Raw genomic sequence first — 25705 nt, forward strand, 5'->3', positions numbered from 1 at the left:
CAGCCGCAACAGCGGCGGTTGCTGCAGTGTCTCCGCAGCAACAGGAGCTGCTGCTGCTGCTGCTGCAGCAGTTGCTGCTGTGCCCGTCTCAACGTGCACTTGTTGCTGCAGCTGATCGGCTGCTGGCCTAGTAGGTCCTTGAATGCTGCTGATCATGTTTGTCTGGGATTTAATTGTCAAACCAAAGAACTACTTCATCTGTTTTGCGCCGTTATTCTGCTGCTGCCGGGGTGCACGTACAGCCGAGCGCCTTGCCTGTCTCTCCTCTGTCCAGTCTGCTGCGCCCGAGCGGCTGCCGCCACAGCAGCAGCAGCAACGGCAACAGCAGCTGCAGCAAAGGCAGCAAAACACAACTGCATGTTCTTAATAGACCTCGACACTTGGAAACCGCCTCCCCTATACTCCAAACCGCACAGGCCTGCCCCATCCGTTGCTGCCACTGCTGCTGCTGCTGCTGCTCCCTGCGGTGCTGTAGCAGTAGCAGTAAAAGCAGCAGCTGCAGCAGTACCGGTTCCCGCATCAGGGTGCGCATGCATTTTTTTTCGGTTGGTGTCTTGCCATAGACCGCGCAGCACATCCCTCCGCCAGCCCTCCAGCAGCAGCAGCAGCAGCAGCACCAGCAGCAGCAGCAGCAGCAGCAGCAGCAGCAGCAGCAAGGGTATCCCGTCTCTCCGTTGCCGCAGAAGGTTTATTGACGGCGACAACCACCCAACTGCGTAAACAAACTCAGGCCAGCCCTGTATAGCATCTACGGTGTCTGTACACCCGCAGAGGAGACACCTGGAGGGACTGCTGCGCCGAGCAGAGGGGAGGAGACGATCCCAGAAGCTGAACAGAACACGATCTCTTGGCCAATAGAGGGAAACACAATATCTAGATTAACACGATCCGGGGGAGACGATCCCGGGGAGACGATCCCGGAGAGACCACCACAGGGGTGACGATCCCAAGGAAACGATCCCACCAGGGAGACGATCCCGGGGAGACGATCCCAGGGAGACGATCCCAGGGCGACGATCCCAGGGACGTCCATACAAACACTTGTGGGACTCTTGAGCGGCGTGGGGGCCAGTCAAAGCACTGACCACCCGCAACCACAACACACAGCAGCAGCAGCAGCAGCAGCAGCAGCAGCGACATCAGAAGCGCGCTGTGTGTGTAGAGCGAAAGAACATGAGGGAACTGCCTTGCCCGTACACCTCAGGCCAGGCAGCAACACAGTGCATCAGTAGTAGCAGCTAGCAGCAGCAGCAGCAGCAGCAACGGCGGCAGCAACAACAGCAGCAGCCGTAGTGGGAACGGAAGCAGCCGCAGCAGCAGTATCAGCAGCAGCAGCAGCAGATCGCCATGAGGGAAGCAAACGAAGACTGTACGTCTTTGCTTGAAGATAGGGTCGCCTCGTCCTCCGGCGCCGCAGCAGCAGCATCAGCAGCAGCAGCAGCACGATGCGCAGCAGCAGCGGGAGGAGAGGGTGTTTTGCATCTTCCGCATGAAAGTGTGGATGTTGCTGTTGCTTCCGAGGTGGGCGAAGCAGCAGCAGGAGCAGCAGCAGCAGCAGGAAGCTCCCGCAAGCCAGTAGTCGTTGCCAGCAGATCTCCAGTGTCACAGCAGCTAAAGGCGTTGCTGCTGCCACCTCTCTTTGGGGGCCCTCGCTATTGCCTTAGTTCTTCTTCTGCTGACTCCCCAGCTGTATCTCCAGCTCTAGAGGGAGTTCTTGCTCCTGCAGAGCCTCCGTTGCTGCTGTCCGCCATCACGTCTCTGGGCGCTGCTGTTAAGCCCCAAACACAGCAGCAGCAGCAGCCGCAGCACGAGCAGCAGCACCAGCAGCAGCTACTCCTTGCGCTCAAACAGCACCAGCAACAGCAGCAGAAGCAGCAGCAGCACCACCATCAGCAGCCTACTTATCTGCTTCCTGCTGCTGCCGATACATCTGCAGCTGCACCAGAGAATGCACAGCAGAAGCAGCCTGCTACTGCTGCTGCAACAGCAACAGCTGTTGCAGCAGCTGTTGCGGAGAAAGGCAGCGAACATGGTCCGAGGGAGCAGAAGCAGCAACTCCCCGTACACCTTGGTGCATCAGACGAAGCAGCAGCAGCAACAACCGCAGCAGCAGCAGCAGTTGCTGCTGCTGAGGCGCTAGCCAACCGCTGGTCTGCCTCGGAGGCCCCTCGCGCGGCAGCTAATGCGCGGTGCAGCAATAGCCCTCCCCGAGCTGCAGCAACACCAGCAGCAGCAACACCAGCAGCGTCAGCAGCAGGGGAAGCCAGCAGCTCCGAGTCTGCTGCACCTCTTTCTTGTTTGTCTTTAGAGCGCCTCATCCTCCCTATACCTTCAGACATCCTAGGCTTGGGGGCCCTTCCTACGCAGCAGGGAGGGCCAACAAGAGAGAAGGGAGGCTGCTGCCAGCAGCAGCAGCAGCCGCAGCAGCAGCAGCACCTGCTGCTGCGGCGAAGCGCCGACTGGGAAGGAGACGTCTCGGAAGCCCCCTGGCAGTTCACCTCCCTCGCTGCGTCTGTAGACCCAGCAGCAAAAGCAGCAGCAGCAGCAGCAGCAGCAGAAATAGAAGAAGCAGAGAGTGATACCGTTTGCTGCAAAGAGGGCGGCTTAGGGTTCCCGCTGCAGCAGCTAGCTGCGGACTCGCTGCTGCACAGTGAGTTGCTGCATCCTTCCGGCGGTGGTAGCAGCAGCAGCAAAGTGCTGCACAAGAGGGCTGCTGCTGCTGCACGAGCTGCACCCCGGAGCCGCAACAGAGCAGCAGCAGCACTCAAACAACCAGGAGGACCAGCGAGGCAGAAAGGCCTTCCTTCTTGTGAGCTTTGTGCTTCGGAAGACAAACTTATTTTCCTTTGTGCTGCAGCAGCAGCAGACGGCTGTCTTGCTGCTGCTACTGCTGACCCCGAGAGCCAAGATGTAGCAGCAGCAGCAGCAGCAGAAGCAACAGCAAAGGGAAACCCAGACCGATTTGCAGAGCTCGTCACGGGGCTGTGGGACCGAAGGGAATCGACCTCTGGCGAAGCACTTCAGCAGCAGCAGCAGCAGCAACAGCAGCAACTGCAGCAAGAGCAACAAGAACAACAGCAGCAACGCGAGGAGGAAGGCGGGCTGCAGCTTAAACAGCAAACCCAAACGCAGCCGGCATTACCCCAACAGCAGCAGCAGCAGCAGCAGCAGCAGCAGCAAGAGCTCCAAGAGCAACAGCTTCCATCAGAAGATACACAGCTTGCGGAAAACAGGGAGTCGGCCTGCAGCAGCAGCAGCAGCAGCAACGGCAGCAGCAGCAGCAACAGCAGCAGCGAACCAGAAGGTTCGGAAGCAGCAGGAGGCCTCTCCGTTGAGATGCAGCTCCTTGCATGCGGCTTTCTTGCTTTGTCTTACTCCGGCACCAAGCTGCCAACAGTAGCTTGTCTAGCAGAGCTGCAGCGGATTTGCGCTGGGGGGGACCCTAGAGCAGCAGCAGCTGCAGCAGCAGCAGCAGCAGCTGCAGCAGCAGCAGAAGAAGAAGAGTCTGATATGGCCTCCCCACCCCTGGAAACCCTTGTAAGGAGCCCTCAAGCGCATTCGATGTGCAGCGGCGGAGGCAGCAGAGAATCAAGCAGTGAAATAACAGCAGCAGCAGCAACAGCAACAGCAGCAGCAACAGCAACAGCAGCAGCAGCAGCGGCAACCGGTCGGACGGCAGCTAGGGACAGCGCATCTCCAGACCGCAGCAGCACCGCAGCAGCTCCACAATCCGAGGCTGTTTGTGCAGCATCAGAAGCAGCAGCAGCAGCAGGGGGAGAAACAGCCCCGCCAACATCACCCTCAACCTCAACAGCAGCAGAAGCAGCAGCAGCAGCAGCAGCAGGACCGAGTCCTTGCGAGTTTGTGGATTTGCATTTGTTGAGTGTACGTTCTTTAGGGGATTTGTTAGAGAGGGCCCCTAAGGTGTGTGGGGTGTCTCTAGACACCCAGAGACAGTCTTTTTTGTCTTATTTTCAATCTCAAAGAACAGAAAGAAAGCCTAGAAGAGGTTTGTCGCCTTGCGGCAGAGGCAGAGGGCGCTGCAGCAAACGGTTTCAGTTTAATACCCCTTCAGATTTATGCAAGGCCTTCTGGAAAGCAGTGCTATGGAGGCGCGCACACGAGCTGCAGCGAGGGAATGACGGGAGAGGAGGGGGAGGCCTCAATCCTGCTGCTGCTGCTGCAGCAGCAGCTGCAGCAGCAGCAGAAGCTGCAGCAACAAATGCAGCAGCTGCTGCGGCGGCTGTGGCAGCAGCTGCCGCAGCCGCAACCGCTCCCAACAAGGCACCAAGCAACAAGGCCTCAAGGTACCTGCTGCAGCATGCTGCTGCAGCAGCAAACTGGGCAGCAGCTGCAGCAGGAAACGGAGAGACAGACGAGGGCCTCCTGCTGCAGCAGCACCAACTTGAAGGGACAGGCGGTGCTGCTGCGCTCCTCCGGCTGCAGCGAAAAGAGCAGCAGCAACAGGGAGCAGCAGCAGCGACAGGGATCAGCAGCAGCAGCGTTGCTGCTGCAGTGGGAGAACTCTTCAGAGGGCCCCCCAAAGAAGACAATGCCGAGGGGGTCCCCACAACAGCAGTAAAGGAAATATTTTCGCTGTGTAACAGCAGCTGGACAGACACTGTACCGCTGCAGCAAAGGCAGCAGCAGCAGCAGCAGCAGCAGCAGCAACGGATGCAAGAGGGACTTTTAGGGTCGGTGGGAGAAGCAGCTGCCAGCACAGCAGCTTCATGCTTGTCAACCGAATTGTTGCGGCCTTTGCCGTCGCTGGGGCCCCGCAGACGGTGTAGCGCTGCAACAGCAGCAGCAGCAGCTGCTGCTGCTGCTGTAAACATTGATAAGGAGCAATCTCCTTCGGAAAGCAGCGTAGGTGGGCTTTTGCTGCGGCCCTGCAGCGGCCGCGCACCACCTGCCTCATTACCATCGTCATCATCATCAACAGCAGCAGCAGCAGCAGCTGCTGCAGCTGCAGCAGCAACAGCAGCAGGAACGGCAGCACATCCTGCTTCCATCTCCTGCGGGCGTTACTTCCGTGGCTCTCGAGGGTTTTCTTTTTCTTTTGCCGATGAGGGAGTAGCAGCAGTAGCAGCGCCAGGATCATCTGCACCAGCAGCAGCAGCAGCAGCATCTGCAGCAGCAGCAGCAACAGCAGCAGCAGCAGCAACAGCAGCAGTAGTTCCTAGAAGCGCCGAAGCATCAAGCAGCGCCTTGCCCTCCCCCCTTACACTGGGTAGCAGCGGGGGGGGGCCGCCCCCGAGTAGGGGCTGCGGGGGCCCCCGGGGCCCTTCTCATTCTGCTGCGAGTTTGGCTGAAGCTGTAGCTAAGCTGCCTCGGGTGTATGGGGTTTGTTTTGATAAGCAAAATGCTTCTTTTATGGCGCAGCTGCAGCACAAAGGCAGAAGAGAGTGTAAGCACTTCAAAATAAAGAAATACGGGGACATCAGCGAAGCATACAATGCTGCAATTTCATGCAGAAGAAAGATGGAGTATGCTCTACTTGCTGCTCCTAGAGGATTACCCACAGGGGGCCCCCACGAAGGGGGCCCCCCGGGGCCCCCAGGGCTTACCTCAGCAGACACCCCAAATGCACGCAGAGGCGGACCTCTTGATGCTGCAGATTGCATGCAAAACAGAAGAAGAGGAGGCGGAAGCAGACAAAGAGGAAAGAGGGGCCCCCAAGCAGCACTAGCAGATGGAAGGGCCCCCGCAGGGGGCCCCCATAAGGGAAGAGGAGCACACAAAGAACAGCAGCAGCAACAGCAGCAACATCAGCACGATCAGCAGTACCACAAGACATCTGTCGCAGCAACTGCAGCAGCTGCTGCAGCAGCTGTCGCTGCAGCTGCTGCTGGAAGGGGAAGAGCTGCTGCTGCTCTTGCTGCTGCAGCAGCAACAAACCGACGAGGACACTTCAGGGGGGGGCCCCTATCCATCAAACGATTTGAAACAGACGGATCGGGGGCCCTTTCTGCTGCTGGCACCGCAGCAACAGCAGCGGCAGCAGGAGCAGCAGGAGCAGATGCCGTTGCGAGGGCCGCAGCTGAGGGAGATATGCTGCAGCGGCTTCAGCTGCAGCAACTGGGGGCGCTGCTACTGCAAGGTCCCCTTGGCAGGGTACTGAGGAATGCAGAGGCTCCCCCAAGGGCATCTGCAGCAGCAACAGCTGCAGCAGCAGCTGCAGCAGCAAATGCCCTCTGCAGCAGCAACAACAGCAACAGCCACAGCACCAGCAGCAGCGCCGTTGCTGCAGGCGGCATCTGGAGCAAGGCCGAGCTGCGGGTGCGCCTACAGCGTACAGCAGCAGCAGCTTTGCTGTCGCTGCAGCCATCCGCTGCTGCAGCAAATCGGCAAAGGGAGGCAGCAGCAGCGGCAGCAGCGGCTGCTGCTGCTGCTGCTGCTTCCCTACCGTCACCGCTGCTCCAGCTTATCCCCTCAGCTACATTAGCAACAAGAGAAACACAAGAGGCAGCAGCAGCAGCGGCTAGTGCTACTACTCCTGCTGCTGCTGCATCCGATGGGTTTGGTCTTATAGATGCACTGCTACCTGCAGCAGCTGCTGCAGCTGCTGCTGACAGCTGCAGCAGCCAAACAAATGCGGGGGCAAGCTATTCTGCAGCAGCAGCAACAACAGCAACAGCAGCAGCAGCAGCAACCGCTGGATGCTCTCCGATGATCTCGATGTGGCCTCAAGGCAAGCCTGCAGCAGCAGCAGCAGCAGCAGCAGCAGCAGCAACAGCAGCAGCAACAAGAAGACCTCTGCCGAATGCACGCCTTTGCCTGGCAGACACTGGGCCCTGTCAAACCGAAGGTGTCCCCAAAAAGCGAAAGGTTGCTGCTGGTGCTTCTGCTGCTGCTGTTGGCAGCAGCTGCAGCAGCTCCTCCGAAGTAAATCCTATGGGCCACCACTTGGCTCGTGAACGGCAGCCGCCGCTGCAGCAGCAGCAGCATTCGGTGTTACCTGCTGCTGCTGCAGCATGCGCAGCGCCTGACGTGCACCAAAACGTAATCGTGCAGCGGCAGCAGCAGCAGCAGCAACAGCCACAGCAGCAGCAAGAGCCACAACCGTCACGAGTATATCTGCAGACCTTATTGGAGCTCGCTGCGCTGCTGTCAGGAGGGACAGAGCAGCATCAGCAGCAGCAGGCGCTGCTGCTCTTGGCTGAGGCTGCTGCAGCGGCGAACATCAACGCCAGCAGCAACAGCGCACCCAGCAGCAGCAGCAGCAGCAGCAGCAGCAGCAACAGTAGCAGCAGCAGCAGCATGCAGACTGGAACGCACGCGGCTACAGCCGCTGCCCTTGCTGCTGTAGAAAGGGCTCTCGTTGCTCTTACAAATTCTCCCCAGGACTTAGCAGCTGCGTCAGCAAATCTGGCAGCACCAGCTGCAGCAGCACGACGACCAGCAGCAGCAGCAGCAGCAACAACAGCAGCACCAAGAGCAGCAGCAGAAGAGCTCACTACTGCTGCAGCTTTGCAGCAGCTCCTTGCCCCTACAGCCATCGCTTCACAGGGCAAGCAGCAGAGGGCCCCACATCTTTGGGGGCCTCTGGTTCAGCTGCTGCTGCAGCAGCCGCAGCAGCAGCAAGGCCGAAGCAATGAGCAGCAGCAGCAGCAGCTGCTGCTGCAGCAGGCCAAAGACCCAGCAGCAACAAAGCGCCTTTTGTGGGGAGTCCAGCAGGCGAGCAGCGGTTGTAGCTCGGTAGAAGCAGCAGCAGCAGGAACGACATCCTCCCCCGAAGCGAAAGCTGCTGCTGCTGCTGCTGTTGTCGGTGCTGCAGCAAGAACCCCACTAGAAAGCGCAGCTTCAAAGAGTGCAGCAGTCGAGTATTCTCCTCCGGTTTAATTTGCGGTGTACAGACAGCTGAGTTTGAATTTCTCTCCGACAGCCTACCAGCAACATCTGTGGCTGCTGCTGCTGCTGCTGCTGCTGCTGGACGCTGAGACGTTGATAAACGAGGGCTTCAAAGCCTGAACAGCTTAGGAGGCCCTTTAAGGCAAGGGCCTCCTGCGCTAGTAAGGGCCCCCTAGGGCCTTTAGAGACCCCAAAGGGCCCCCTATGGGCCCCTACTGTCTCTAATTTGATGCAGCGAATTCGCTGAGGGGCCCCCAGATATGCTACGCCCCTGTAATGCTCGTTGTGTGTGTCAGGGTTCTGGTGAGGGGCCCCCTGGGGTTGGGTGCCCCCGCGGAGGCCCCCTTGGGGGCCCCCAAAAGGGCCCCCAGAGGGGCCTCCCCAAAAGCCCCCCTTGCGGTCCCCCCAAGAGGCCCCCCTTAGGGGCGCCCCTAGGGGCCCCACTAGGGGCCCCAATAAGGGCCATCCTAGTAGCCCCCCTAAGGGCCGTCCTAGAGGCCCCCCTAAGGGCCCTCGTAGGGGCCCCCCTAGGAGTACCAGGGCCTTCCCAGGGGGCCCCCCTAGGGGCCCCTGGGAGACCCAGCGGGAATTTGAAGGAATGAGGTAGAGAAGGTTTTGTTGGCTTTGAGTGGATAATATGATTGGCTTATGATGCATGCAGCCTGTCTGTTCGCTTGTTTTAATTTGCCTGATGCTGGGTAGCAGCAGCCTTTTATTGCTGCAGGTGTATATTTGCTCTGCTTTAAAATGCTTCGTAGGGGCCCCTGGGGCCCCAAGAGGTGCTGTTGGAGGCCCCTGTGCTGATGCTGAGTGGCGGTTTGTTTGCATGCGCATGCATGGGTGCTGCTGCACAACAGCAGCAGCCTGCTGCACTGTCTGTACACCATTTAAACAATTGTTTAGGTGTATGGCGAGTCAACAGCATCAACCAGGCTTCAGTCGGCAGATAACTGCTACGGCTATGCGCCCCACCTGCTGCTGCTGCTCCATGCCGCTGTTGCTGCTGCTGCTGCAGCAGCAACAGCAGTACCGTAACTACCCGCCCGCCATTCCATAAGCAAGAATGACGCCAAGCAACAGCAAGATCTACAGCAGCAGCAGCAGCAGCAGCAACAGGCTCCTCAAGAAAGAGCATTAATAAGAAGGAAGCGCTACCACAGCAGCATCAGTAGCAGTGGGGTGGCGAGCATGCAAGACGCTTGCTGCAGCAGCACGAATTTTGTGCAACAGCAGCAGCAGCAGCAGCAGCCGCAAACCTTTGTATACCATTGCCGGCGCTGAGTGTCTGTCGCCGTTTAGAGTGTACATCGCAGCAGCAGAAGCCATTTGGATTCTGCTGCTGTGCATGCATGCATGCATAATGTACGACCTCCAGACTTTAACTAACTTCAATATTTAGCTTTCTTTCAGCTGCAAAGAGGAAGACCTGGCTAGCTATCCAGCTAGCCAGATGGCCACATAGCTGGCTAGCAGGGTAGACAGATAGCTAGCTAGTCCGATAGCTAGCTAACCAGCTAGCCGGCTAGCCGTTTAGCTGGCTAGCCATATAGCTAGCCAGCCACATAGATAGCTAGCCAGGCATCTAGAGCCAGTCGAGCTCCGCGCCCATGCAGGTATGGCTAGCTAGTTCATCCCGTAGCTAGGGGGTAAGGGGGGAGCTAGCTAGCAAGCTAGCTAGCTAGACAGATAGCTAGGTAGCTAGATAGCTAGCTACCCAGACAGCTAGCTGCACACACCTTGATATATCCATATATATATATATATGGATATATGTATACATACATGTACATATATATATATATATATATATATATATATATACACAGATATATATATATATATATATATATATATATATATATATATATATATATATATATACATAATGTAGATATATGTATATATGTATGTAGAGGTATTAAAATAGAGGTTGCTGGAACTTTGCGCGTCTAAAGCGTCTATAGCAGAGAAAAACAAGAAAAACAAAACGAAGAAAAATTGCTTACGCCTCCGCTTCAAGCTGCTGAACGCAGCAGCACAAAACTCAAACCCAGCAACAGTTGCATCGGCTGCAGCTGCTGCTGCTCCTGTTGCACTCCCGGCTGCTCCTGTTGCTGATGCTGCTGCTGCTGCTGCTGCCAGTTGCTGCTGCTGCGGTTAGCTTGCCAGACAAATCCGCTGTACGCATGCTGTAAGCATACAGCTTTCTGGATAGCTAGCTAGCGGCTAGCTACAGAGTGCTGCTGCTGCAGCAAGGATTCACACTCAGGCCGGAAAGAGCATTATCTCAGCAGCAGAAGTCCTTGCAGCAGCAGCAGCAGCAGCAGCTGCTGCTGCTGCTGCTGCACGCCGTGAAGGCTGCTTACGTCTTTGTGCACTTTGGCGCGGCGGAGCAAAAGTGGCCTCCCCTTCAGACTCAGAACTGCTGCTGCTGCTGCTGCTGTTGGTGCTGCTGTTGGAAGTCTCGTCTTCGGACTGCAGCAGCCAGTGAGCAGCGGGAAATGAATCTTCTGCTGCTGCTGCTGCTGCTTGGGGTCCTGCTGCTTTTTTTTCAGTACAGGGCCCAGCACCACCAAAAAGCAACCCGACAAAACGACGCAACAGAGATCCTCTTCCTGCTGTTGCTGCTGCTGCTGCTGCTGCTGCTGGGCTGGAAGTCACTGACATCTGCTGCGAGGGAAGAACCGCTGCTGCTGCTGCTGCAGGCAGGTCTTGCTGCTGCAGCAGATACAGCTGACTGGACCTATTCGCTGTAGGTGTTAGCAACGGCTGCAGCAACGCTCCCGAAGGGGGAGGAGGCTCATATCTGCTGCTCTTAGTGCTGGTTCTGCTGCAGCTTGCATGGATTTTGCCTGCGGCTGCACCGCACTCAGCATCGCTAGCAGCAGCAGCAGCAGCAACTGCAGCAGCCAAATGCTGCTGCAGCTGGGGCCCTGGGAAGAAACAAATAGCCCCTCCGTGTTCATCTCTTGTGTCCTTCGCAACAAGCCGCCTCTTACGACGTCTGCTGTTGCTGCTGCTGCTGCAGCTGCTGCTGCTGTGCTTCTGTTTCAGAGCTGCTAGTTCCCTCTTGATGGCCTGGAGGCACTCTTTACGGTCTGCTGCTGCAGCAAAGAGCAGCCGCAGCGGCACTCGCACCCCGTCGCTGAAGCTCTGCAGCAGCAGCACAAACCCCACAGCATCGCAAACGCTCGGGTGTACGTACACCTCGTCAAAAACGCAGCAGCAGCATAACAAGCAGCAGCAGCAGCAACGACGCAGGCAGCCTGAATCCACCGCTGCCGCAACAGCAGCAGCAGCAACACCTAGCAAGCAGCAACTCCAGCCACAGCAACAACGCCTCTGCAGCAGCAGCAGCAGCAGCAGCAGGATCGCATCCTTACGAGAATTAGTTGCTGCGTCCTGGCAACTCCCGGCAGCAGCAGCTCCTCCTCGGAAGCACCACAGCAGCAACAGCGTTTTCTGTGCTGCTGCTGCTGTTTCTGTTTATGCAGTTGCTGCTGCTGCTGTTGCTGCTGCTGTTGCTGCTGCTGCTGCTGCCGCCATTGCTTGCTGCGATCGCTGCCTGGAGACACCGCAGCACGGGCAGGAGCCCTAATGCAGCAGAAGGCATCAAGGGGAATACGCGCCGCTGCTGCTGCTGCTGCTTCTGCAGCCCTTTTGCTGCTGCTGCTGGGGCGCGGCAGCAACCAAAGGCAACCCTTGCGGACTTCGCACACTTCTTGCTGCAAAAAGCAGTCCAGCGGCTGCTGCTGCTGCCGTCGCTGCTGCAGCTGCTGCTGCGGCTGCTGCTGCTGCTGCAGTGTAGCTACCTCTACCACAGCCCATGGCTCTTCCCACTCCGCTGCCGCATTTGCTGCTCTCGCTGCTGGTGCTGCTGCTGCTCGTCCCCGAACAACAGGTCCCTCCAGCCCAGAGATACGACGCTCAGCCACAGGTTGCTGCTGCTGCTGCTGCTGCTTCTGCTGCTGCGGTGCTATGAGGACTGTGCTGCAGCCAACTGGAAGCAAACCATGCCGCCACACGAAGCACCTAAAACTGTCAGTGTTTGGCTGCTGCTGCTGCTGCTGCTGCTGCTGATACTGCATCTGGTGCTGCTGCTGCTGGTGCTGCTGGTGCTGCTGCTGGTGCTGCTGCTGGTGTTGCTGATGCTGCTGTTGCTGCTGCTGCTCCTTCAGCGCGCATGCAGCGGCCTGCTGCAGCCGCGCGCATACAGCAGCAAGAAGCTGCTGCCGCTGCTGCAGCGATAGGTCTGTTCGGAGAGTCACGAAACCCGCAGCGAGTCGGCAGGCAGCAGCAATAACTTTTGCTGCTGCAGCAGCAGCTGCTGCTGCGCCCTGTGCTGCAGCAGCTGCAGCAGCAGCAGCAGCAGCAGAGCGTGGGGTCGCAAGACACTCTACCAGCTGCAGCAGGCGGTCCTGGGAGGCAGCAGCTGGAGACATGAGGAACTGCTGCAGCAAGTGCAGCAGCAGCAGATTCTGTCCTAGAGTTCGTGCTGCTGTTGCTGCTGCGGCTTGCTGCTGCCTCTCTGCTGCTGCTGCATGCGACGCCACAAACGATGAAAATGCCTTGAAGAGCAAATCGCTGTCTCGCTGCAGCTGCAGCAGAAGACGAGAGAGGAAGCCTTCCCGCTGCTGTCTGCATAAACAAACCCCACAAAACATAACCCTCAACTCCACAAACTAGAGACCCAACCAGCAGCAGCAGCAGCAGCAGCAGCTGCTGCTGCTGCTGCTGCTGCAGCGGTGGAAGTAGAACAGTGTGGGGCCTTCTAGGAGGAGGACGCCACAACGGCACAAGACAGGAACGCAGCAGCTGCAGCAGCTGCTGCACTGCAGCAATTTCATCAACAGCAGCAGATGCAACAGCAGCAGAAGCAACGGAAGCAGCAGCAGCAGCAGTAGCACCTCTTAGGCCTGGTTAGCCAGACGCAGCGGAAGTAACATCGGAAGACCCTCTGTATAACCCCCGCCAGAGAAGCAGCAGCAGCAGCAGGCAGCAGCCTCAGGTGTATCTGCAGCAGCAAACCGCCTTCGGGTGCCACCAGAAGCCGCAGCATCTCCCTCAAGTCAACCGACAGCACGTCCGAGCTGCAGCAGCAGCGACAGCAGCAACAGCAGCACAAACACAAGCAGCAGCAGACATGCAAGCAAGGTGTGCTGTGCGGCTGCTCTCCCAGCAGCAGCAGCAGCAGCAGTAGCAGCAGCGAAAACAACGTACAACATTCGTCTCACAGCAGCAGAACCCATACAGCAGCAGCAGCGAGAGCAGCGGGAGAAGCAACAGCAGCAAGAGGGGACTTACTGCTGCCTCATCGCTTCCTCAAATGGCTTAGCAGCAGCAGCACTTATTTGCTGCTGCAGCCGCCGCAGCAGGCGGGCACAAGAGACAGCTTCAGCAGCACAGCCAACAGAAATACCCTCATGAACTTCTGCTGCTTCCTGCTGCAGCAGCTCTTGCTCCCTCCTCGCCAGACGCCTCGAAGCTGCAGCTGCTGCGTCGGCTGCTGCTGCTGTTCTTGCTGCTGCTGCAGCTGCTGCTGCTGCACCGCTGGAATTCGATAGGCAGCACAAAGAAATCATGCGAGCAGCACCTTTGCTGCTGTCCGAGGCTGTCTCTGCAGCAGCTGCTGCTTCTCCTGCTGCTGCTGGTGCTGAGTCGGACCGAGGCGGACTGCTACTGCTGCTGCGAGACTGCTGCTGCTGCTGCTGCTGCTGCTGCTGTTCCTGCTGCTGGTCGCCTGCAGCTGATGTTGGAGTGTACAGACGCCCAGGAACAGCAGCAGCAAGCTGCTGCAGATTATTGAGGCCTCCTCTCACTGAGGACAGCAGCCCCTGCCAGCGGGTCCCGTGCTGCTTATCCTGTTGCTGCTGCTGCTTCTCCTGCTGCTGCTGCTGTTGCTGCTGTCCCTGCTGCTGCGGCAACTGCTGCAGCTGATTGACCGATGTGACTTTGCTACTATGCACCTCTGCTTTTAGGGAAGGGGAGGCGGTCTGCTGGTAGCAGCAACTGCTGCTGTTACTGCTGCTGCAGCTGCTGCTGCTGCAGCTGCTGATGCTGGGGGCACTTCCAAGCAGTACCTGCTGCTGCTGAGTAGTGCAGCGTGCTGCTGCTGTTTCTGCTGCTTGCTGCAAGGACCGCTCAATTTGCATGCAGAGCAGCAGCAGCAGCGTGGCGTCGTTTGCTGCTGAGCACAGCAGGTCTAAGGAACTAGCCTGCAGCGACAAGTGCAAGCCCGCCCCTTGCTGCTGTTGCTGTCGTTGCTGCTGCTGCTGCAACTGCTGCTGCTGCTGAGCTCCCTCTGGAAGCAGCCTAAGTCGATAAGGTGCCCCCAGGAAGCAAAAGATGCTTTGGAACTTCGCAGCAGCAGCAGCAGCAGCTGCTGCTGCTGCAGCTGCAGTGTGCGGCTTGTGATGAGCCGCATGGGGACTCGCTGCTTCTTCCCTCTCAGCAGCAGCAGCAGCTGCAGCGGCAGCAGCAGCTGATGCTGCAGCGTGCAGTGCCATGATGTTGCTTACCCCGTCGTTGCTGCTGCTGCTGTTGCTGCTGCTGCTGCTGCTGAAGTGAACGTCCAGCTGCAGTGCTCTGACTGCTCGTGCATGCAGCGCAGCAGCAGCAGCAGCATCGGCAATAGGAAGCCAAATGATAGGCGGAGAGGCCTGGGGAGCTGCTGCTGCGGCCGTTGCTGTTGCTGCTGCTGCTGCTGCTGCTGCAGAGTTGACCGCCTGCCTTTGCAACGCCCCCACAGCACTACGAAGAGCCTCCCGGAAGACCTGCAGCAGCTGCAGCCACACAGCAGCAACTTGTGCTTCTGCTGCTTGCTGCAGCAGCGGCAGCAGCAGCTGCTGCAGCGCCTCAGCGATGCCTGTGGAGAGACACGATGCAGGTGCTGCAGCAACAGCAGCAGCAGTTCCTTGTTGCTGCTGCTGCTGCTGCTCGGATCGGATCTCTTCCGCAGCTCGCAGTCGCAGGCGCAGCGGCAGTTGCTGCTGCTGTAGCTGCTGCAGCAATAGCTGCAGCTTCTTCCTGCACGCAGCAGCAGCAGCAGCAAACCAAACAAAGCAACGGAAACTCAACAGAAGCAAATGAAGAACAAGCAGCAGCAAACGAACCAGCTGCTGAGACACAGGCAGCACAGCAGCTGCAGCATGCAATCAAGGGACCCACATGAGCTGCTGCTGCGCTGCAGCAGCAAAGTAGAAGCAAAGCCCCTGCAGCGAGACATCTAAGGAAGGATACGAGGCTTCGTTCAGCTGCAGCAGCAGCCGCTGCCGCCCCAGCGCTGCAACAAGTTGCTGCAAACCCGCAACATAAGCAGCAGCAGCGGCAGCAGCATCAGTTAGTTTGGTTGTTAAGCCCCCCACAGCAGCGCACTGCCATAAGGAAATACCTAGCTAGCTAGCTAGCTGTCTAGCTAGCTGTCTAGCTAGCTGGCTAGCTAGCTAGTTAGCTCGCTAGCTAGCTAAGCGAGGTGCCTTGCCAAGCGAAGAGACCGCAAACTGTTTCTAAGCAAACAAAAAAAGCTGCAGCGAGTGAAGAAACAGATACAACTGCTGCTGCTGCTGCTGCTGTTGCTGCTGCGCTCACATAAAGCGAATCTCCGCTTGAGGCGGAGGCGGCCGTGGCGAAGACACCCGACACCAAACAAAGAACCTGAGCAGCAGCAGCAGCAGCAGCAGCAGCAGCAGCAGCAGGTGTAGATGCTAAAGCAGAAACTGCAAGAACAGCTGCAGCCGCAGTAGCAAAACGCTCTCCCAGCACGAAGCAAGACGAGCAGCAGCAGCAGCAAACAAAAGAGAAGCAACGCCTGCAGAGAGAGCAGCACCAGAGGTAACTGCAGCAACAACCACAGCAGCAGCAGCAGCAGCAGCAGCAGCAACATACTGGAAACAGAACTTCTTTGCAAAGGCTTGCCACTTGCTGCTGCCTTCTCTGGCTTCCCTGCTGCAGCAGTAACAGCAGCCTCCTCTCTTCAATCTTGAGCTGCTGCAGCTGCTGCTCACGCTGTTGCTGCTGCTGCTGCAGCAGCAACAGCAGCTCCTCTACATGGCACAGAGCTGCAGCAGCAGCAACCTCGCTGTCGTCCTCCCCACGCTTGCTGCTGCTACCGTTGCTGCAGCTGCTGCTGTCTAGTGCTGCACCTTCAGCTGCTTCCTGCAGCAGCAGCAGCTCCTTCTGTTTCACGATGCAGACCCTCGATAGTTCTGCTGCTGCCTGGCGCAGCCGCTGCAGCTGCATGCGCGTTTGCTGCTGCTGCTGCTGCTGCTGCACGAGCTGAGCCCGAGCTGCCGCAGCAGCAGCATCTAAGAAGTTTGCAGCAGCACCAGCTGCAGCATCAGCACCTGCTGCAGCAGCAGCAGCAAAGTCGCGCTCGTCCCAAACCCGAGGGGCAACAGCAAGAATAGCGGGCTTCCTGTGAGGCCTGCTGCTGTTGCTGCTGCTGCTGCTGCTGCTACCTTGAGGGCTACTGCGTTCCTGTCCTTGCCGATACTTGTTGCTCTTCGTGCTGCTGCTTCTCCTGTTGCTGCAGCAGCTGGCGCTAGCGCCTACCCGATCTCTCGCAGCAGCAGCAGCAGCAGGAACATCAGCAGCCACAACATCTGCCTCTACACCAGCCGCTGCAGCAGCAGCTGCTGCTGCTTCTGTTGTAGCGCTTGCCTGCTGAGGCCCCTCCACAGGAGCCTTTAGATCCTGTTGCTGCTGTATCTGCTGCTGCACTTGCTGCTGCTGCTGCTTCTGCTGGTCCTGAGCAACAGTTGAGTTGCAACTTTCCTCTTTCTGCAGCGAGCAAGCTAGTTGCTGCTGCTGCTGCTGCTGCTGCTCTTGCTGCTGCTGTTGCTTCCCAGTCTGATCATGCCCGTGAGGCTCTGCCTGCTGCTGCTGTGGCTGCTGATTCTCTGCCCTAATCTGCTGCTGGTAAGCCGGATGCTCGTGCTTCTGCTGCTGCTGCTGCTTCTGCTGCTTCTTGTTTTCTGAATCGTCATCTGGCGATGAAGCTGCAGCAGCGAGAGGAGTTGCTGCTGCAGTTGCTGCTGCTGAGCTGCGCGTCAGCAGCCGCACCTCTTTCTCTTCGCTGCTGCTCCATGGGGACTTAACTGTGCAATCCAATGCAGCAGCAGCAGCTGCTGCTGCTAAAGCAGAAGCAGCAGCAGGAACGCGATCTGTAGCCATACGGGCACTGCTGCAACGACGCCGTCCAGCAGCAGCGGCAGCAGCAGCAGAAGCACCTACTGCCGCTGCTGCTGCTGCTGCTGCTGATTCGCTGCGTGCGTAGGCTGAAGGGCATGGACTGCACAGGTCTAGAGCGCCTAGCTGCTGCTGCTGCTGCCTGCATTTCAACTGTTGTTGCTGCTGCTCTGCCTCCTTCAAGAGCAGCACTTCCTCCGTTAGCTGTTGCTGCAGCATCTGGCGCGGCCGGGGCTGCTGCTGCTGCTGCTGCTGCTGGTGCTGCTGCTCCAGCAGCAGCTGCTGCTGCTGCTGCTTCTGCATTGCGCAGCGGCCTCGCCTGCGGCTCCGTGGCGGCATCGGTAGTCTCCTCTGCTGGTGCAGCAGCAGCAGCAGCACGTGCTGCTGCTGCTGCTGCTGCTGCTGCTGCTGCTGTGCTGAGGGTCTAGCTGCAGCAACAAATGCGCCCTAGGAATCAGCAGAGGCCTCCGGCGGGCCATTGCGAAGTTGAAGATGGGGGGAGCGTCGGCATGCAGCAGCAACACTGCAGCAGCAGCAGCACAACAGCAGCAACAACACAGCAGCAGCAGCAATAAAGCAGCAACACACAACTGCCGCAGCAGCAAGAAGCAGTACACAGTAGCTCCTCGTATTTCAACAAAAAGCGTCTGCTTGCTGGCAGCAACAGTTTATTCTACTTGCTGCTGCAGCTACCTGCAGAACACCTGCTGCTGCTGCTGCTGCTGGTGGTCTTGCATCGCAGCAGCAGCAGCAGCAGCAGCAGTAGCTGCAGCAGAATCTGGTTTGAGTTTCCTTAATATAAAGAAATAACAATAAATATTAATAATTAATTAATAAAAATAAATAATAAAATGTAGACAGACTGCAGCAGCTGCTCGATCCTTAAGAGAGCAGCTCTTGAGGGTGTTTGCAGTCTTATTGTTTATTTGTTTTATTTGTTTTATTTATTTTGTTTGTTTATTTCGTTTGTTCATTTTAATTATTTAATGCCTTTTGAAGCATTTTAAAAACAAACAAAGACCTACAAACTCAGCCCTCTATCACCGCGAGCCCACAGCCAACCGCTTCATAAGGCCTAAACCCTAAACCCTAAACCCTAAACCCTAAACCCTAAACCCTAAAACCCTAAACCCTAAAACCTTAAACCCTCAGGGTTTCCCAGACCTTCTTTCCCTCAAGTCCTCAACCTTATATATAAACGCTAACTCCAGCAGCGGATCCGAAACCCTAAACCCTAAACACTAATGAGTGCCTAGGGCCCTAAACCCTAAACCCTAAACCCTAATGTATGCCTAGAGCCCTAAACCCTAAACCCTAATGAGTGCCTAGGGCCCTAAACCCTAAACCCTAAACCCTAAACCCTAATTTGAACAGCAGTCCCCAGAGCCCAAACACTAAACCCTGATTGGCTTTACAGGAGTCGCTGCATGCAACATGCCGTATGCTGCAGATACACCGCAGACGCATAGCGGCAGTCGCAGGAGCTGCTGCTGCTGCTGCACAGCAGCAGCAACAGCAGCAGCAGCAGAAGCAAGCTGCTGCTGCTGCTGCTCTAGTGCGTAGTCGAGAAACGAGGCACATGGAATTTGGCGTGGCTGCCATGCCTGTTGCCGTTCGCTACTTTGCTGCTGCTTTTGCTGCTGCTGCTGCTGCTGCTGCTGCTGACCTTCCAGCCTGTATTTTTGCTGCTACTGCTGCTGCTACCTGCTGCTGTTTCCTGTCTCTCTGGGATGCTGCTGGTGCTGCTGCAGGGGCTTCTGCACCCGGACGTGCTGCGTATGCTGCTGCTGCTGCTGCTGCAGCTGCTGTGGCTGCTGCTGCTGCTGCTGCCGCTGTCTTTGATGCTGGGGGGATGCGTGCTGCTGCTGCTGCTGCTTGAATGCCAATTAATAAAAGGCGCCTTGGCAGCTCTTTTGCTGTTGCTGCTGCTGCTGCTGCTGCTGCTGCTGCTGCGGCCCTCCAGGGCCCGTCCTAGTGTACTGCGGCCCTTATTCCGCTGCTGCTGCTGCTGTTGCTGCTGTTGCTGTTGCTGCTGCTCGTGTCGTCGCTGCAGACGCAGTGTACGCGGGGCCCCTGCAGTTGGGGACACCCCAAACAGCTCAGCAGCAGATCGTTGCGGCTTCTGCTGCTGCTGTTGCTGCTGGTGGTGCTGCTGCTGCAGCTGCACCTGGCGCTGCTGCTGCTGCTGCTTGCGCTGCTGCGCAACGCACAAACCGGCTCGCCCCTGCTGGGTTTCCTCCCGGGAGCTCTTTGCTGCTGATGCTGATGCTGTTGCTGCTGCTGCTGTCGTTGTTTCACGAGCAGGCGGCAGCTCTGCATCTGCTGTTGCTGCAGCTTCTGCTGCCTCCGCTGGTGCGGTCGGTGTCTCCGTCTTTACTGCTGCTGCTGCTGCAACACCCAGCGCAGCAGCCGGTGCAGCAGCAGCACCTACAGCAGCAGCATCAGCTGCTGCTGCCCCCGCTGCAGCGTCGCCGCCGCTGTTGAGTGCTGGAGGAGCTGCAGTAGAACCTGCTGCTGTTGCCGCTGCTGCTGCTGCTGCTGAATCTGGTGTGTGTGCTGCTTCTGCAGCAACTGTTGTTGTTGTTGTTGTTGCTGCTGCTGCTGCTGCTTTTGTCTCCGTTGCCCCGGCACTGAGTGCGAGGCCTTGAAGCGTCTCTACAATCATGCCTTCCGGTTCTTCAGCTGCTGCTGCCGTTGCTGCTGCTGTTGTTGCTGCTGTTTCTGCTGTTGCTGCTACTGCTGCTGCTGCTTCCGGCGCTGCTGGTGGCTCTTCTGGGGTATAGAAAGCGGGAGAAGGCTTAGCAGCCCAAGACGCCCTCTTACCTGCCTCGCTGCTGCTGCTGCTGCTGCTGTTGGTGCTGCTGCTGCTGCTGTTGCTGCTGCTGCTGCTGCTGCATTGGTAGCAGCTGCTGCTGCAGCACATTCCGTCTTCAGTCGAGAAGCCTGGCAGCAACCCTGAGCTCGCCGCTCTCTTGTCCGTGTCCCTTTCTGCTGCTGCTGTGCTGCATCCTTCTCCTGTTGTGCTGCTGCTGCTGCTGCTGCTGCCGCTGCTGCTGTCGCCGCTGCTGCTGCTCCTCCTTAATGAAGGCGTCTCCTGCCCGTCATGTTCGCTGTTGCGGAGGCGTCTTCTCTTCCTATGTGGTTTGCTGCTGCTGCTGCTGCTGCTGCTGTTGCTGCAGTCAGGCCACTGACTCCCTACTGGGGGCGAAACGCCGACAGACTTCAGCAGCTGCAACTGCTCCCGCTGCTGCTGCTGCTGCTGTTCGTGCTCCTGCTGCTGCTGTTGCTGCTGCTGCTGCTGCGTTGCAGCTTTAGATGACTCCGAAGGCCCTTCAGAGGGGCTTCCGCCGCGGCCGCCTTCGCAGGTCCCCCTCTTCCTGCAGCCTAAACTGCTGCTGTTGCTGCTGCTGCTCTCCCTGCTGTTGTTGCTGCTGCTGTTGCTGCTGCAGCTGTTGTTGCTGCTGGTGCTACTGGTGCTTCTTAGGGATTGTGCATCTGCATCTCCGTGCGTGCTGCTTGCAGCAGCACTATCAGCTGTCTCCGTTGCTGCTGGGGCTTCCGCTGCAGCAGCAGCTGCTGCTGCTGCTGGTGCTGCAGCAGCAGTTGGGGTGTCGTGACAGCGCTCGCACAGGCAGGTTTTGGGGGCCCCTCCATTGGCTAGGCGCCGCGAGCGCCTCAAGGAGGAGCAAGCAGAAGCTGATGTTGCTGCTGGAGAAGCAGCAGCAGCAGCAGCAGCAGCAGCAGGTCCAGCAGCAGCTGCTGCAGCAGCAGCAGCAGGGCCTACGGATGTGCCTGCTGTGTTTCTCCTACTTCGTGGGGGTGTTCTGTCTGCCGATCGGGCTCCCGCAGCAGCAGCAGCAGCAGCAGTAACAGCAGCAGTTGCTGCAACAGCAGCAGCAGGAGGAGCGGCTGCGTTTGTTTCTTGAGTCTGTGCAGAGGAGGCAGCAGCAGAGCCTGCTGCTGCTGCTGCTGCTGCTGAGTGCGTGCACCTCTGGCGCCGCATCGAGCAGCTGTTTGCTGCTAAGCAATCCTCCAGCTCTGCTTTCTCAGACCAGAGGAGCTGCAGCTGTTGCTGCTGCGTCTTAACAAGTTCTCGGTGGTGTTGCAGCTGCTCTTCCTGGTGCTGCAGCAGCTGCTGCTGCTGCTGCACTTGCTGCTGCAACTGCTGCAGCTGCTGCTGCTGCTGGTGCAGCAGCAGCAGCAAACGCGCACGATCTGCCTCCGGTGTCTGCTGCGCTGCTGCTGCACGAAGCAGAGAGAGGGGGACCTTCAGATTCTTCGCCCTGTTGGCATACTTGAGGGTGTTGCTGCTCTCTGCAGCAGCAGCAACAGCAGCAGCAGCAGCAATAACCGCAGCACCAGCAGCAAAACGCAGCAGCAAACCCTCCAGCAGCAGCATCGCACAGCAGAACCCCCTTCCGCAACAGAAGCAGCAGCAAGTGCAGCAACAGCACCGCCAGCAGCAGCAGCAGCACCACCACCACCACTAGCAGCAGCACCAGCAACAGAAGCAGCAGCAGCAGCAGCAGCAGCAGCAGCAGGTGTTACCTGGAAAAGCATGTGCGTTGGGGTGTACATTTGCAATCATAACTACGAGGCAATTGCCCTCCAGTGAGTCCTTTAAGAGATGCGTTAGTTTAGAGTTTCTATAGTTGACGAATATACCCCCAAACTTCTGCTGCAGCTGCTGCTGCTGTTGCTGCTGCTGCTGTTGCTGCTGGGCGGGTGCTGCTGCTGCTGCTGCTGCTGCTGCTGCTGCAGTTTGGCGTACGTGAAGGGCATTGATGCAGTTTGCTAGGGCCAGCAGAGACTGATTTATGCGGCACCCTTCTTTTAACCTGTCTCCTCGATTTAGTGTTGCAGAAGCACGCTCAGACCCTATGCGCAGCAGCAACAGCAGCAGCAGCAGCAGCAGCATCAACAGCAGCAAAAGCAGCAAAACGTCCAGCAGCAAAAGCGAAAAAAAACGGGGGCCTATAGCAGCAGCTGTCCCCTGCTGTTGCTGCAAGTGCTGCTAAGAGTGCTGCTGCTGTATAAGGGCTGGCTGTGTAAACAAATTGGATGTTTGTACAGCTGAACAGCAGCAGCAGCAGCAGCAGCAACAGCAGCAGCAGCAGCAGCACCTGCCAAATCAATAAGAGACAGCTTTGTCTCTCTCTTCACAAAGGAGCCGCGAGATGCCTGTAGCAGAGACGCCTTAACCACCAGCTGCAGCAGCAACAACAGCAGCAACAACAGCAGCAACAACAGCAATGCACATGCTGCTGCTGCTGCTACACCACCAGGGCTGCACCAGCAGCCTCAACGCAAAGCGGCGTGTGTGGCAGCACCAGGGAGCAGCAACAGAGACAGCAGCAGCAGCAGCAGCAACTCCAGTAGCAGCAGCAGCCACAGCAGCAGCAACAGCTGCAGCAGCAGCATCAGCGAACCTGGAAGATTGCATGCGACCTGCTGCTCGATAAGTTTGCTGCTGTTGCTGCAGTATTGCGGTTTCTATTGCCTGTCTCCAGCAGCCGCAGCGCCTCTTCAGCGCTATCCACGGGGTGTACAGATAGATTTTGAACGCGGATCTGCAGCAGCAGCAGCAGCAGCAACAGCAGCAACAGCAGCAGCAGCAACAGCAGCAGAAGCAGCGCAATAAGGTAGGGACCAGCTGCAGAGGGAAAATGTTTGTAGGCGCCCAACAGCAGCAGCAACACAAATAGCAGCAGCACCTGCAACTGCAGCAGCAACGTATACACCAGCAGCAGCACAAGCGGATGCAACAGCAGCAACAGCAGCAACAGCAGCAGCTTACTTTGCTGGCATCTTCTTGAACTTCGAGGTTTGTGCGGCTGGGCTCCAGCAAATCTCTGCACAAAACCCTAAACCCTAAACCCTAAGCCGTTAGCCCTAAACCCTAAACCCTCATTTTCCTACCCCACAACTCTTGCAGCCCTGACCGCAGCAGCAGCAGCAGCAGCAGCACCAACAGCAGCAGCAGCAAGTGGTGTGTACCTTATCTTCTCGTTGTATACTTCTAAGTAGGAGACAGCGACAACGTACTCATGCAGCAAACAGCACCCCCAGCAGCAACAGTTGGGTGGGCACTGCTGCTGCTGCTGCTGCTGCTGCTGTTGCTGCTGCTGCTTCTGCTGCTGCTGCTGCAGCGTTGCGAAGAGGTCGCAGACAGCGCGTGCAATGATGCCTGGCTGCTCAGGAGACCCCTGCATGGTGTATGTCTTCCCAGCCCCTGTGGCTCCGTAAGCAAACACAGTACCTGCAGCAGCAGCAGCAGCAGCAGCAGCAGCAATAAGCAGCAGCAGCAGCAGCAGGATTAGGCGTCTTTCTTTTTCTTCTTACCGTTGATGCCGCCAACGACACTCGGAATAATTTGCCTAGCCGAGTGTCTGTACACCTCATCTTGGGTTGCCTGCAGCAGTAAACAAACGCAGCAGCACACGCGCAGCTGCAGCAGCAGCAACAACAGCAGCAGGACCTGCAGCAGGAGTTACTGTAGCAGCAGGAGCAGTAGCAGCAACAGCAGCAGCATCAGCAGAAGCCTATAAACAAAGAGCGCTTGGAGGCTCCCTACAAAACCGCACGCCCCTGCTGCAACCCTTAGGGTTTAGGGTTTAGGGTTTAGGGTTTAGGGTTTAGGGTTTACATCTGGGCCAAAGACTCTATCAAACATGAACTCCTGATGCCACCCCTTTTGACTCGATAAATAGACGGGGGCCCCCGGCTGGGGGGCCCCCCGTGAAGCAGCAGAAAAACCAGGAGGGCGTTGCAACTGCAGCAGCAGCAGCAGCAGCAAAGCAACGGCAGCAGCAGTAACAACAACAACAGCAGCAGCAGCAGCAGAGGCAAAACAGGAGACGGATGACGGAAGCAAGACTTGGCAGCAGCTTTTGCTGCTGTTGCTGCAGCAGCAGCAGCTGCAGCAGCAGCATGCCATGCCGGGAGCTTCCATAAGAGCAGCAATAGCATCACAAGCAGCAGCAGCAGATGCAACAAGATAACTAGCAGCAACAAATGCAGTAGCAGCAGATGCAGCAGCAGCAGCACATGCAGCTGCATCAGCAGCAGATGCAGCAAGTGCATAAACAGCAAAATCATCAGCAACAGCACCACACGCAGCAGCAGCAGCACAAGCAGCATAAGCAGCATACGCAGCAGCAGCGGCACAAACAGCGTAAGCAGCAGCAGCAGCAGCAGCAGCACCTGAAGCGTTTGGTTGTTGAGCATGCGCACGGAGAGGCAGCGCGGGTCGATCGGCTCAGACACGGGGCGGATCCTCACTGCAAAGATAAACACACATTTGCTGCTGCTGCTGCTGTTGCTGCTGCTGCTGCTGTTGTTGTTGTGTTGGTGCTGCTTTTGCTGCGGCTGCTGTTGCAGGTGCTACACCAGCCGTTGCTGTGGTTCGTGCTAACGCTGCCGCTGTTGTTGTTGCTGTTGTTATTGCTGCTGTTGTTGCTGTTCCTGCTGCTGTTGATGCTGCTGCTGCTGCTATGTGCAGTTGTACAGACACGCAAATCAATTCTTCAGCTAGGGTTTAGGGTTTAGGGTTTAGGGTGTGGTGTTAGGGTCTTGCTGCACCTGCAACGCGCAGACTGGCCGAGCCCTCCTCTTCCCGCTCTTGAGGTGAATCTGCTGCTGCTGCTGCTGTTGCTGCTGCTGCTGCTGTTGCTGCTGCTGCTGCTGTTGCTGCTGCTGCTTCTGCAGCAGCCCCAGAAGAGGGGAGTTTCGTGTTGCTTAGAGCGGCTATTGCTGCAGCAACAGCTGCTTCTGTACGAGCAGCAGCAGAGGCAGGAGCTTTAGAATTTGCTGCTGTTGCTGCTGGTGCTGCTGCTGGTGCTGCTGCTGATGGTGCTGCTGCTGCTGCTCCAGGAGGGGGAAGGGGGGAGATTTGTTTCAAAGAAGACAGCGAGGACGTGAGGGAGGCCATGCTGCTGTTGCTGCTGCTGTTGCTGCTGCAGCAACTGCTGCTGCTGCTGCTGCTGCTGCTGTTGCTGCCTGCTGCAGCAAGAGGCCTTCGCCTCCCCATTCGCAGCGGCATCTGCTGCAGGTGTGGGGCCCCCTATTCCTCTGGGGGTTGGGGGCCCCCTCTGCTGCTGTAGAGAATATCTTTATTAGGGTTTAGGGTTTTCAGGTGTATAGAGAACATGAGGTTTATGCATTTGAGGTGTATATACACCTGAAGCGCAGCAGGAGAGTTGTTGTGCTGCTGCGTTGCTGCTGCTTTAAAGACTTCTTCTGGTTTGTTTTTAATATAATAATTAATTATTTCTACATAAAAAGACTTAAAAACAAATTAAACTGCGCTTTTTATAATTCTTTGCTCTCAACACCTCGGGGCTGGGGCGGGGTGTTTATTGTGGTGGGGTTGTTGTTATTGTTGTTATTATTATTATTAGTATTATTATTATTAATATTATTAATATTAATATTAATATTAATATCAATATTAATATCAATATTAATATTATTATTATTATTATTGTTGTTGTTTTGTTGTTGTTGTTGCTGTTGTTGTTGTTATGAGAGGGAGAAGAAAATATATTTTATTCATCTCTCTCTCTTTGTTCGATTTGTTTGTGTCTTAGTTTTATTTATTTATTTATTTGTCTTCTTTTATTTATTTATATATTTACTGTCTCCTTTCATTTATTTACCTCTTTACTGT

At 57.0% G+C, this 25705-nt stretch overlaps 3 protein-coding genes across 3 annotated transcripts; 1 reads left to right on the forward strand and 2 right to left on the reverse strand.

Moving 5' to 3' along the window:
• Nucleotides 1-1347: 1347 nt before the first annotated feature.
• On the forward strand, nt 1348-7842 carry EAH_00011040 (hypothetical protein, conserved; the record flags this gene model as incomplete). The annotated part of the gene is made up of 1 exon (XM_013391715.1): nt 1348-7842. One exon carries the CDS (start codon nt 1348-1350, stop codon nt 7840-7842), a length of 6495 nt encoding a protein of 2164 aa, XP_013247169.1.
• Nucleotides 7843-10116: 2274 nt separating this feature from the next.
• Nucleotides 10117-17340, reverse strand: EAH_00011050 (hypothetical protein, conserved; the record flags this gene model as incomplete). The annotated part of the gene is made up of 6 exons (XM_013391716.1): nt 10117-11004; nt 11235-12489; nt 13156-14877; nt 15019-15146; nt 15439-15504; nt 15736-17340. 6 exons carry the CDS (start codon nt 17338-17340, stop codon nt 10117-10119), a joined length of 5664 nt encoding a protein of 1887 aa, XP_013247170.1.
• Nucleotides 17341-18589: 1249 nt separating this feature from the next.
• Nucleotides 18590-25078, reverse strand: EAH_00011060 (kinesin motor domain-containing protein, putative; the record flags this gene model as incomplete). The annotated part of the gene is made up of 9 exons (XM_013391717.1): nt 18590-21351; nt 21586-21915; nt 22161-22245; nt 22467-22607; nt 22835-22889; nt 23035-23296; nt 23380-23449; nt 23684-23809; nt 24626-25078. 9 exons carry the CDS (start codon nt 25076-25078, stop codon nt 18590-18592), a joined length of 4284 nt encoding a protein of 1427 aa, XP_013247171.1.
• Between the last annotated feature and the right edge of the window lie 627 nt (nt 25079-25705).

Source organism: Eimeria acervulina, genomic scaffold (genome assembly GCF_000499425.1).
Source record: "Eimeria acervulina Houghton genomic scaffold, Eah_scaff58, whole genome shotgun sequence".
NCBI lineage: Eukaryota > Apicomplexa > Conoidasida > Eucoccidiorida > Eimeriidae > Eimeria > Eimeria acervulina.